The following is a 12,500-nucleotide window of genomic DNA, read 5'->3' on the forward strand; positions in this document are numbered from 1 at the left end:
TTTTAGAGGGGTTCAAATCCTCTTGCAGATCTGGCCCGTGGGGTTTTCTGCCGGATATACTTCTTGGAAGGATTACCCCATTTACTCCTGGGGGTTCCCATTGACGAGTAAAATCGTCTGGCGTTAGACAGAGTAAAATACTAAGTCTGGCCGCTTTAGGCCGGTTTAGGCGTCAAAGTGTTACATAAACGTACCAAAGAGAATCTCCTTTGATCTTTCCAGAAAAATCGTCCATTTCCCTGAAAGATCAGATGAAGAAAGAATTATTGATCATTTTAAGCTGTCTTGTGATTGGCTATTATTTATATTTATTAGAGTTTTAAACCAATCAGAATAGTGCACAAGGAAGGCAGACATTTGATAAATGGCGGTAAAGGTGCGAGAATCTTCCTAGAGCGTGTTAAAACTCTTAACTTCCCGGTCTTATTTTTTGCTAGAGATTGAGTGCATTCGATACCACCTTCTTCAAAAGACATGACTGGGGCCAGAAACTTGATTCGTGGTCAAAGAAAGCGTTTGATATAGAAGCCAGCGGCGGATTCATCGTGCAGAAATATGGACAGCTCCTTTCCTTCAGATATCTTCAATGAAAATGAGATGTATGGGTCTGTCACTAAAGAGGAGGGCAGTGGTGATGAAACAGTCCAAATGCAGTCATTTTCAAACGGCGAAGATGACGATTTGGAGGTCATTGCGTTGCAGCGTGAGGCGGACGGGCCACAGCTGGATGGATTAGCCGATGTATCGGGATTTTTCGGCTGTACCTCGTTTTCTGCGGAAGGTATGCTGATATGCCTCAAAGTTTTTAACACTTTAAACATAACGCAGGCGAGCATAAATCATGCCTTGAGCTGAAAGTTCAGTCGTTAAATATTGTTTTCTTGTTGCGTGGAAATACTCAGCATGTTCAACCGTGGACCCTCCAGCTGTCTTGGTTGCGTGGGGGATAATTAATCTGTTTTTGAGAAATTGGCCTTAAACATACGATATAATCTTGCTTTTTATACCGAAAAAGTACAAATGTTTGCACACATTTGTACTTATTGTCCTAAAGGGCGAATTGTTCAACATTTTTCATAACTAGCTTGTTTGAAGCACTTACTATAGGGTACCCCATAGAAAAACACATGACTCTAGACTAGAGTCTTCTCGGGTACGTAAAAGCCCTTTCTCACCAACCCTTCTATGATCATAACCCTTTGGGGCGTAAAAGAACCCACACACTATTCGCAAAGAGTAGGACATGGAGTTCCTGTTGTTGTGGTCTGTCTTCTGTAGTGTATCATGCTCAGAGATACAAGGCTACGAGAACGTTTAAAAATATTATTTCCTGTTACTGTAATCATTTTGCGATTACTCCATGTCGCTCGGCATAGAAAGTATGAGTCGACTTTCCAACAATAAAATTGGTGAGAACGGTGTGGATATTCAGAGAGAAAATTTGAAATTCACCACCAGGTGCTCACATCCTCCACATGACATCAAATTTGATGATTTCACGTCGTTGTCAAGACGAGAGCGGCAAAGAAATGTATCCAAATGAAAAACGTATGAGCTATTGTTTTTGCTAATTAATCGGTTGTTCTGTGGCATTCTCGTAGCCGTCGTTGTCGTCTTTGCCTAAGGTCCCTACTAGCTACAGTGTACATCAAGCTACTCTAAAAGGGTAAAGATATGATATATCATGTGTCCGTCAGTTATCTTGTGATCAAATGAAGTCACACTCATGACCATGTGTTATATTGGAAGCTTAAAATAGCATGTTGTTGTGTATACCTTGGAATTTTACATTACATTGAAGAACATGTGCATGAAAGAGAAACAGCATTGTACCACTAGTTTGGGAATTACTGTAGAGCAGCTCTTTTATTTTGTGCAAACTAATAACGTGTAATGCTATTGTGACAATAATTATTTCCAATTATGCAGTTTAAGGACAGTGCCTACTGTTGTTATTGCGCATACATTCTGCGCATTTCGAGATACTCGGGTTTCCTATTGGTGATACTCACTAATTCAGGGATATTTTTGCGAGGTTTAAAACTATCCGGAGAAAGTAGATCTTAGTAAGTACTCATAGTCTCATAAAAAAATAATTGGGGGTAACCATGCATTTTCGAGAGATAATTAAGCTTCAATTTGAGAAATAACACTATACATTGTTTGGTAATTTAAAGCTTTTTGCAAATATTATTCTTGAATTATCTTTGAAAAATGCGTGGTTACCCCCAATTTTCTTTTTGGATTTCAGTGATAGTTGTTAAGATCTACGTTTCCTGCATAATCATAAACTGGGGAAAAATACCTTTGAATTAGTAGGCACCGTCCTTAACAGACTGTACAAAACCCTTGACAACCAAAAAGGGTTCACTGTTCAAGACTATTTTTTAAAAATATATGTAGATGTAGATGAGTTCAGTATACCTTATTCTTGGAAATTAACTCTCCATGAAATTAAAGTATTGGAAATTAACATGAATTTACTTTAAAACGACTTTCGAATAAAGAAATTTCACCTGAAAGAGGAGGTAGAATTTCACAATAAACGAAATTAACGTGATTAAGATACCTGTAGTTGGTTGTGACCAACACTGGGTGCAAAAAAGAAAAAAAAAACCCAAATAAAACTGAGGCCTCTGGTCAACAAAACAATCCTCAAAATTCTAATCAATGTAGGGGTTATCAGAAAGAAAGAAAGCTTGTACCTTATTTTATTGTCTTTTAGGTGTCATGAATGTCTGGAAAGGTTTCAAAAGTAGGATTAAAGTAATGGAAATTAAGAGTGTGGAAATTAAAGCAGCACTTAATTAATGTCACAGAAAATAACGCCCAACATAATTAGCGCAACCTAAATTAACACAAATTTTAACGATTCGAGTTAATTTCTTATAAAAAGGTAGACCCTGTTCAATGTAGGTGGTATATGCCTTAGCACGTCATGGAAAACAAGCAAGAGCTTGTCATGTTGATTTTATACATCTGGCTACAGCATGTGAGAGAAATGTGGTATTCGCAGGTTTGAAAGACTACAGAGCAGCTGTGTTCTTCTTCAAAACGATGTCAATTATGATTATGCAAGTTAACAATACAATACCTCTGACAATGAGTAAGAATTCAAACCAGTAATTGCTATTAATATATCGAGTTCTGGATAGATCCTGCTTGATGTACACATTATTTTTCTTTAAACATGTTTCTGTCATATATCTTGGGTGCAAGAAGGGTGACTCATTTTTTTGCAATAACAGCCATTAGAGTATTTGGCTTTTAATTAATTTAAATAAGTCCTGTTCAAGTCAGGTTTTTTGCAAGCTATTTGTAACTCCTTATGATAAAGTTATCCTCTGAAACAAAAAGAGGATTTCATGTTTAATCTTTTATCATTATTTGTTCAGTAGCATGACTATACTAATGGGATTAATAAGATGATGTGCACATGTAAATATTTCAAGGATAAAAGAAGTGTAATTGGTGACAATAATTTTTAAGTTTCTATTATTGGAGGGTAGATACCGTGGGAACAGGAATCTCCCCAACAGAAGGTCACTTTGGGAATCAAATCATGGCTCGCCAGTTAACACATATTACTGATTAAGGGTGTGTAATCAATGCTTATCCCAAATATTTGAAGAGTGGGAGTAAAACAAAGCAAGTTGACAAACAAACCAATTTGTTAAATTGTCACAGCAAGTGGCTGTCTTCCAGCACACCTTCCTAGAATCCTAACCTGACCGTGGTGAAACCGCGCTTAATTGACTTTGGTTTTAACTACAGTGTATACCTAAATTGCATTTTAGCCTCAACCAAAATCCATCCAAAGTGCAACAAATTTGCTATTTGTACTGTGGCTGGGCAGTCTTTGGTCTTCTCATCCAGATGAAGTTCTGTCAAGGACTTGCTATGCTATACTAGTGGAGGAAAATAGTTGTAAATGACAATAGCCATAAAAGAGAAATCTTGCAGTGAGGCATTTCAACATCTAAAGTTTATCAGTGTTCAGTTTTGTGTTTTCAAGTGAAGAGCAATGGAAGCTAATGTACATGTAAGCATCAAAATTAATAGTCTGTAACTTCTGTAGTTTAGTGCCCAGAATACACTTAACCAAGTCCGCGTTTCAAACTGGCTACTGAAAGTGATGTAATAATTGCAGCTAATATAAGAGGTTGACATTGTTTCTAAATTTTACAATCATCAAGTGAACATAATGTATTAAAATAATATATTTCAAGGTTGCAAACCATTTAGTGTTCCCCCTTTTTAGTGGAAAAAAAATGAAAATGCTTTCCTTGATACAGATCCACTTTGTGAAGAAGATGGACTCAGCACTTCTCTTATGCTTTCAAGTCACCATGTAAGTTTTGACATGAATTTAAGTTGCTCACATGCATTATAAACTTAAATTTTTACACTGCCTTTAGCTCTCTTGTATGGTCTGTTCGTCAGTGCTATTGACAATTTGATGAGGTGCCAGTGGACAATAAAACAGAGTCACCTTTGACTACTTGGAAGCATTGTTCCTAGAGATTTGTCCCAGGAGTGACAAAACAAAAAAAAAAGTCAGTAAATGGCAGTTGTCTTCACAGTTGGTTAAGGATGCTGTACAACTCCCAACTCTATTTGAAGATGATAATTGACTGAATGCAAAAATGGCCGCCAACAAATTAATCTTTTGTCTTTGTGTTAATTAGCCTAACTAGCCTTGTTCACACATGTAAAATTGAAAGAATTTGGGCTGTAAAACGAGGCTACAACAAGTTGCAAAATTGTTGACACACTTTCATGAAAAAACACCTTTTCTAGCTTCCAATGCCCGCCGTATCTAGAACTTAAACCTTTCCCACTTCCTCTCCCCTCTTCCCCTTTCAATGTTGACTGCTCAAGTTTCCAACATTTTTTTGTCTTGCTAGCAACACTGATAAGGAAGGGGGGCTGCAGTGTGGGAGATAATAGGAAAATTAATAATGCCCCAAGGAGGTGAAGTGTCTCCACTATTTTTGCAACTTGTTGTACATGTAGTTAGGCTAATTAACACAAAGACAAAAGAATAATTTGTTGGCGGCCATTTTTTCATTCGGTCAATAGGGTTGAAGTTGACTGGTCATACATGTAGGGTTTCAGAATGTCCTAAAATGGTCTGATACCGGCTGCATTTATAACCATAGCAATTTAACAAACCAGTATTTTCCACATTTGATGGAAAATGAAGATGGTAATGTTCATCCATGATGCTGGCGTTGACAATGTTGACAATAACTGTTCTTTGTACCAAGTACTTAGAATGATTTGTAACACTATAATTATAATTATTAATCCTTTCAGAAACTGATGCCAAAGAACTTCTCAGGGGAAATCAGAGCAGCTAAAGATGTGGAGATATTTCTTGAACGACCAACCCTACTTCTTGGTCTCCAGGAGACAAGTTTACAAGGGATTATTGATGCAATGCTGCAAAAAATGATAACCAGGGAAGATGCGAAGGATATTAATTTTGACCAAGCTAGGATGGCCTTCTTTACTAGGGATTCAGGTGAGAAAAAATTGTTTCATGTACAGTTGTACCAAAAGTTTAACTGCCGTGGTTTGCCTATTTTGGTTGTCACCTACACGTAAAAGTTAATTTAATACCAGGTGGTGCAGTCAGTCATGTAATGATCAAAATGGTAATGGAGTTTTGAGTCTTGGCCTTTATAAACAGTGTAGTTTGCTGAGACCTATTTCAGTAAGTTTAGCCACTGAAACACTAGTCTGATGATGATGATGAGATAACTGTTTTGTAGTGCAACTATAGTTTGTGACTATAAAAGCAAAGAAAATTCTGAAACACGATGTATGGATGGCATAGAAATCTTCTTACAAACACTCCTTGAAAGCTCAATTTCTGGTTCTTGGAAACTCCTTGAATACTGCTGGAATTTTATAGACAAAATCTAGCATGAACCCTGAAAATCTACAAGTGTCTCTCTCAGGACTGAAAGGGTTGAATAATTTATATAATATTGTGTTTTGTACCTGCTGGCAATCCAGTGCCATTTCATTGGGGAAGTACTGTAATAGTTGCTAGACTTAGTTGCCTTTTCTCTGTCTAGTCCACTGTTTGTCGCAAATAATCCAAGGAACTGAGATATCAGATGGAGGAGGCTGGGAAGAAACACAGAATTGGCTCATTGCTTTGTAAGTTGAATGAATGGGGTTACAGTGTATACGTAAAAGTAAAGTAAAGTAAGGTAACCATATTTAACGTTGATAACTTGTAGCAGTAATTCAACTGACAAACCTGAGATCGACGGTGCGGTGTGCTCCGTTTTACGGGTATTTAAAGCTACTTAGCTACACGGAAAGGAAAGAAGTCGAAATAAGGATTCGAGATCCGGGAATCAAACTCAGGACCTCTTGCGCCAAGGCCGCGCACTAACCGACTGTGCCATCCTTGCTCTTTGCTCCTGTAATAAGGGCTGGAGCAGATTACCTGCACATTTATCTTCTGATTGCAGTTGTAGAGTAGAATTCAGCAGTATGGTGTGGGCCCTCTGAGTTTAAGCTGTAAAATAGCAGCATTTGTGTGAGATCTCACCTGGCCATCTTGTGTGGTGCTTTTTTGCAGTGTGCTTGCCTTCGGCCCTTCCCTGCTTTTTTCCACTTCTTGTCAGTGTGATGGGTGCCTGTCATGGATGATCATGCACTCACTCGGCTCTGAGTTGAGTTGAGGACTCACTTGGAGTGCGCCTTGTGAGTCCACAACATTTTGACCACTGTGATGACAAATAATTTATCATTAAATTTTTTGATAAGAGTACGTGTACAGACAATGCTGAACCACTTTCGATTTATTAATTTGCAAGACCTGATTACAATATCGCTATGATTTCCTTCATTGATCCTTTTGGAGATTAGGGATAGCACAGTAATGATTGCATTCCCCTCCAACCAATGTGGCCCAGGTTCGATTCTCAGACTTGGCGTCATGTGGGTTGAGTTTTGTTGGTTCTGTACTCTGCTCCTAGGGTACTCTGTGTACTCTATTTTCCCCTCTCCTCAAAAACCAATTTTTAATTTGATTTCTGGTGTCCCAGTGCTAGAAGACTTGACACTTAAAGTTTCAATTAATGTTATTATTATTGCTATTATCATTATTATTATTAGCATCATCATTATCATCATCATTATTATTATTATTACTAGTAGTAACTGTTGAAGATCCTTTAAATCTTGGTTAAGAATCTTAACCTAAATAAGTGTCATTTAATGTCTTTAAGATCCTGAAGACCTACATGTACAGTACATGTATTATGTTGAGAGGTTTTTCACCAGCGAATAACACGATGGCCGTATGAATACGAATGGCTCTCTATTCAAGACAAACAGTAAATCTCCACTTTCGTATTTAATAGTAATTATTAAAATTGTAACATGGATGACCATGGTGATTTTCATTGATCACTGTTCACAGAGGAGAGCTGCCGTCAGTACAGCAGAGTCATGTGGCTATTGCTAGGTTGAAGCACCCAGTTAACCTAGGAAGATCACTTCAGGAGACTCAACTTGTAGTCTTAGTTCTTGCTCCAAGTAAAATTGTAAGTTCTACTGCTGACTATTTTTTTTTTGGCACTCCTTGTGGGAGGCGCGGTGGCCTCATGGTTAGTGTTCTGGACTCCGGATTGAGTGGTCCGGGTTCAGGGCCTGGCCGGGAACATTGTGTTGTGTTCTTGGGCAAGACACTTTACTCTCACAGTGCCTCTATCCACCCAGGTGTATAAATGGGTACTGGCGAAATGCTGGGGGTAACCCTGCGATGGACTAGCATCCCATCCAGGGGGGAATAGAAATAGTCCTAGTCACTTCATGCTACGGAAACCGGAGATAAGCGCTGGCCTGATGGGCCTTCTGGCTCGTAAGCAGTGACTTCTTGTAGTTACAGCAGGGAGCAACATGGGCAGTTTATGGGTTCAGCAGGGATATCAGGATGGCATTTGGATTGAAGAAGTGTGGTGTACTGGTTTTGCAGCAGAAACTGTAAAAAGGTAATCATGAGGGCACTTTTGGTAATCAAGAGGGCATGATTACTTGATCCTGATTGGTTAACAGTTGCTTATCCAGAGCAAGCAAAGTTACAAGGGAATCTTCTTTTACATTCTGTCTCTGATTAAAGTGCTTTTTGTCCACATGTAAGGGCTGTAGCCAGAAAAAAAAATTGACTGAGGCAATGTCCATGGTTAAAATCTCTTCCTAGGTATTTTAGGTGTTTATGAGGATTACATTTTCAAGACAACACTAGAATCACACTTTATTAAAAAAAAAACACGGAAAATGACTGAGGCAAGTGCCTCGGTTTGCCTCATACTGGCTACGGCCTAGCATGTAAAACACAATTTAATTACATTAAGCGCTATTCCTGATGACAACATCGATTTATTGAATTGAACTTTAACTGAATGAAAGCATGTTAAGTTGATTGTCATTTGTCGTGCATTGAATGGGCTTCCCTCAATAATTTTTCCCTTTATGTGACAAACATGTAATCGCAATGTGCCCTCATGCAATTAAGGATTAATTTCACTTTTATATTCAAAGTTTTACAAATTGCTTAAGTCGCAAATTTAGTGAAAACTTAAAAAAAATATATGTGTGAAATTAATCCCTAATTGCCCTTGGGCCCATGCGATTACATATACTTATTGAAAGGTTGTATGAACTGGAGAAATGCGTGGTCTACAAAGTGTCTCAAATGTGTTCAATTCAATTTCAGTGTGTTAACTTCTTTTCTCGCTTCTTTTTCCTGAAGAAAAGCACCAAAAGCCCTTTAGAGACAGGAAGGACCTTTGCAACCTTACTGTCGAACATAGAAACAAGACAAAATCTCACTGAAGTAGAAACAGAGGAGCAGTTCAAGGTTTGATGTCATGTCTTTTATTTTTTCTTCTGACTGGGCATGATCACACAAGCTACAGAACCACACCCAGGAACATTTTTTATATTGACTAGTAGCTGTCACTTATGATGGCTCTCTGCTCCCAGATGTTTTTTCCTGGGATACTCTGGTTTCCCCTGTCCTCAAAAACCATGTTTGATTTAAATTATCAACTGTTGATAATTTGGAGTTAACTTGATAACTGTGATAATTATTAGTATAATTACATACATTACATGTAGGTGATTATTGATTGGTTGCACTTGATATGATTATTATGCAATGATCACTTAAGTGTTGTTTTTCAAACTGGCCTCAAGCCAGTTTGTTGAGGTGACAGATAAAGAAATTAATTATAATTGTTTTAAAGAAAATTCACATTTTTCAAATAATCACCTAATATGTAGTTATACTGCCACAGAGAGTGAGCCTCAAGCAAACAAACCAGGCAGGTCTCTAATTGGGAGGAGAATATAATTATTTTTCTTCGAAATGCAAGGGGAGTGTGGTCAAAGGCACAAGGAATTGTGGTTATGTGCAAATGGGGGAATTAAGATGCGCGGTATGATCTTGTTACACAGAGGATTAGAGCCTGCTCTGTTTTTTCATTTTGCTTCTCGTATCCTCAAACTATAGATAGTTTACACAGTTACGCAACAACAACAACAACAACAAATCGTCAAGATTGTTGAATGAAAATGGCCAAGAATGTGAAATGTGTTTCATAGGAAACAAATCCTTTAAGTACCTCTCCAATTTTCAGATCTGTGCGGTACACGGTTTCTGAGCAATTTGCCGATGCGTTTCAGGCAACTTTATAGAGTTTTGTATGGAGACGCCAGTGTGGTCCATCAATAGTAGCCTGTAATCAACCTGTTATTAGTAAACTAAGAGGCAATTGGGGGATATACGACTAATAAAGCCATCATTATGACGATGATGAAGATTATTATTGGTATTATTATTATTAATTTGTTATGGCGTGGCTCTCATTTTGTTGTCTTCTCCTATGTCATTAGAAGCTCCCTGGTCGTAGCAAAGAAGTCTAACTTTGAATAGGCACCAAACGTTGGTGAGGAAGGCACATCAAAGTGTTAAAATTGCTGATGTGACAAACCTAACCTATCTGTAGAGGTGATGATAACAAAACTCAACATGTGTGAAGGGTTTTCTAGCATGTGCTATTAGAGAGAAATAAGGGAAAGTGCTCTCGGTATTGGTCGGTCTTTTCAGTTGATGAGCTTGAGTGCTACATCCTTGGACCTTCCTGTTCATACAGTGCCGCATTCTGGGCTTTAAAATGTGGGTTGTTGATTATGTAACCAAAAGTAAACAGAAATATGAAACTAGGATCAAACTTAAGGTCTTAAATTCTCCTTAGAAAGTGTTGGCTGACCGCAGACATTACCTTGCTTCTTGGGCGGGGCACAGAACAACGAGATCTCCAAAGAGGCAATTGGCACTTCATCCTAAGTCCTCCTTTGTTCACCAAAAGGAAGATCAAAAGGTAAGTCAAAGTAGAAGGACATAATAGTTCATCCATTTTACATGTGAATTGTCTGATGCACTTGATCTCATTAATTGTCACAAATGACTGACTGGGTTTGGAGTGGCCACTTTCAGTTGAAACAGCTCTGTCTTACCTCAACGACCTTCCCGTGAGCGGACAGGGCCAAAAACTAATAATGAAAAAAAGTAAAAAGTTGCAAAAATGTGGTATGTTGTTAAGTTTATTTGATCTTACCAGGGAATCTTCTTAGTTACAAGTGTACTTTTAGTGGTCATAGATGTAACATACCTTGTCTCTAAATTCCTTAATCCTTTAAGCCCCGAGGGGTTCCCCATTGACGAGTAAAATCGTCTGGCATTAGACAGAGTAAAATCTATAAGTGCCATTTGGCACTATCGGGGCTGAAAGGGTTAAACGGGGACATAGTTTTTGGATGCTGTTAGCTTAATCCTTTAAGCCCCGATGGGTTCCCCATTGACGAGTAAAATCGTCTGGCGTTAGACAGAGTAAAATCTATAAGTGCCATTTGGCACTATCGGGGCTGAAAGGGTTAAAAGTCCAGAAACTAAGGCATACACTGTTACTGTAGCATTGCTTGAATTTTTGATATACATGTACATGTGAATGGTCTATTTAAACTCATTAAAGACTCTGAGAACCTGGCAGTCTTGCTTTCTTAGTTGAAGTCCTACTTAATGCAGGATTGTAGGATTGTATTATTATTGTATTATTATTATTATTATTATTATTATTATTATTATTATTATTAATGCAGGATTGTAGAGAGTAACGCACTTTACAATGTACATTTTCCACAGAAAATGATTGCTACAGCTGCAGCTAGATTGTCCTTTAATTAAGGTTGTTGGAGTGTTTTAAAGAGTGCTGTGTAAAATTTGCAGTAGAAAGGACATTAATTTTGGTGGCAGCTGGCTACTTTTTAAGACTGTTATTTGGAGTACTGGGCCTGGTTGTTCGAAAGCCAATTAACTTAATCCAGGATTAGCGTAAATTTTGGTTTAATTTTTTCCACTTTCGGGTGAAAGTTTCTTTTGGTTATTTTTGGTTTTCAAGATTGTCTTCCTGTGATGTAAAATTTTGCCCAAGCTGATCAGCTTTGAACAACATTTGGGAGTAGAGCAATATTGAATAAACTCCTTGGTTAATTTTTAGTCTGGGATTAGCGTTAATCTGCTTTCGAACAACTGGGCCCAAACCGGGCCCTGGTCCACTCGTAGTAATTTTTGTAACACTGGCTCTTGAACAATATTATAATTACATTGTGTGTTATTACTGATAGAAATCTGAACTCTGTTCATTTGGATGTGGGCTCATGAGAGACCTGAGGAGAAGATGGCCACATTATATATCAGATTTTAAAGATGGTGAGTTGAGGGCACAGACGCATTTACAGAATGTCAGTGAGTAATAGAAATTGTACTGAGTCTAATGACATAATTTCTTAGCACTCACGTAGCGTCAGCCGACAGTCGACCGACGCGTTGACCGACGCGTTGGCTGACGTGTTGGTCAACGTGTTGGTCAACGTGTTGGTGGGATCGGATTCTTTACTTTTACACAAATAGCTCAGTTGGTAGAGCATTGTAGTGGCATTGCAGAGGTAATGGATTTGAATCCTGTTGAAGCTTCAGCCCTGAATCTTTCAGTTTTCTATTATAGTTACAATAATTATTATTGCTTAAATTGTCCTGAAAGTGCAAGGATCACTAATTCTATCTTTGGTTTAAAAATTATACCGGTAAACAATAATATTCTGGGGGAGCTATAAAAAGGTAAGTTTTATGAATGGCCAAGTACACTCTGTCAAGTAATGTTGCACAAAAATTTAATATAATTATGTTAAATATTGTTGGGCCATCTTAACAGTGGGAGTAGAGCTATGAGTTTGAAATTTGCATACATGTACTAAGCATAATAGAACAATCATTAATTTTCCTTTCCCCTCGGCAGCATTTCTACCATTTAGGTAAACTAGTTATCAGTAAGCAAAGAGGCACCTGGAGGATGTACTACTACTAATAAAGCCATGATTACGTGTGATGATGATGATGATTATCATTATAG

The 12,500-nt window shown here is 38.0% G+C and overlaps 1 protein-coding gene across 4 annotated transcripts in view; it reads left to right on the top strand.

Annotated features, from left to right (window-relative positions):
• LOC137973676 (solute carrier family 4 member 11-like) overlaps positions 1–12,500 on the top strand; it is a 34,356-nt gene that overhangs the window by 3,087 nt on the left and 18,769 nt on the right. Inside the window, exons 2-9 of one of the 4 annotated variants that reach the window (XM_068820548.1) lie at positions 438–781; positions 4,296–4,351; positions 5,320–5,527; positions 6,087–6,171; positions 7,448–7,571; positions 8,780–8,887; positions 10,287–10,412; positions 11,716–11,800. In XM_068820548.1, coding sequence (XP_068676649.1) covers positions 556–781; positions 4,296–4,351; positions 5,320–5,527; positions 6,087–6,171; positions 7,448–7,571; positions 8,780–8,887; positions 10,287–10,412; positions 11,716–11,800 — 1,018 coding nt within the window. In that variant the 5' untranslated portion in view covers positions 438–555. Of the gene's footprint in view, positions 1–356; positions 782–1,957; positions 2,067–3,004; positions 3,107–4,295; positions 4,352–5,319; positions 5,528–6,086; positions 6,172–7,447; positions 7,572–8,779; positions 8,888–10,286; positions 10,413–11,715; positions 11,801–12,500 lie in introns of those variants that run through there. The other 3 variants (XM_068820547.1, XM_068820550.1, XM_068820549.1) reach the window with 3 other exon arrangements.

This window comes from Montipora foliosa, chromosome 10, assembly GCF_036669935.1.
Source record: "Montipora foliosa isolate CH-2021 chromosome 10, ASM3666993v2, whole genome shotgun sequence".
In the NCBI taxonomy this organism is placed as follows: domain Eukaryota; kingdom Metazoa; phylum Cnidaria; class Anthozoa; order Scleractinia; family Acroporidae; genus Montipora; species Montipora foliosa.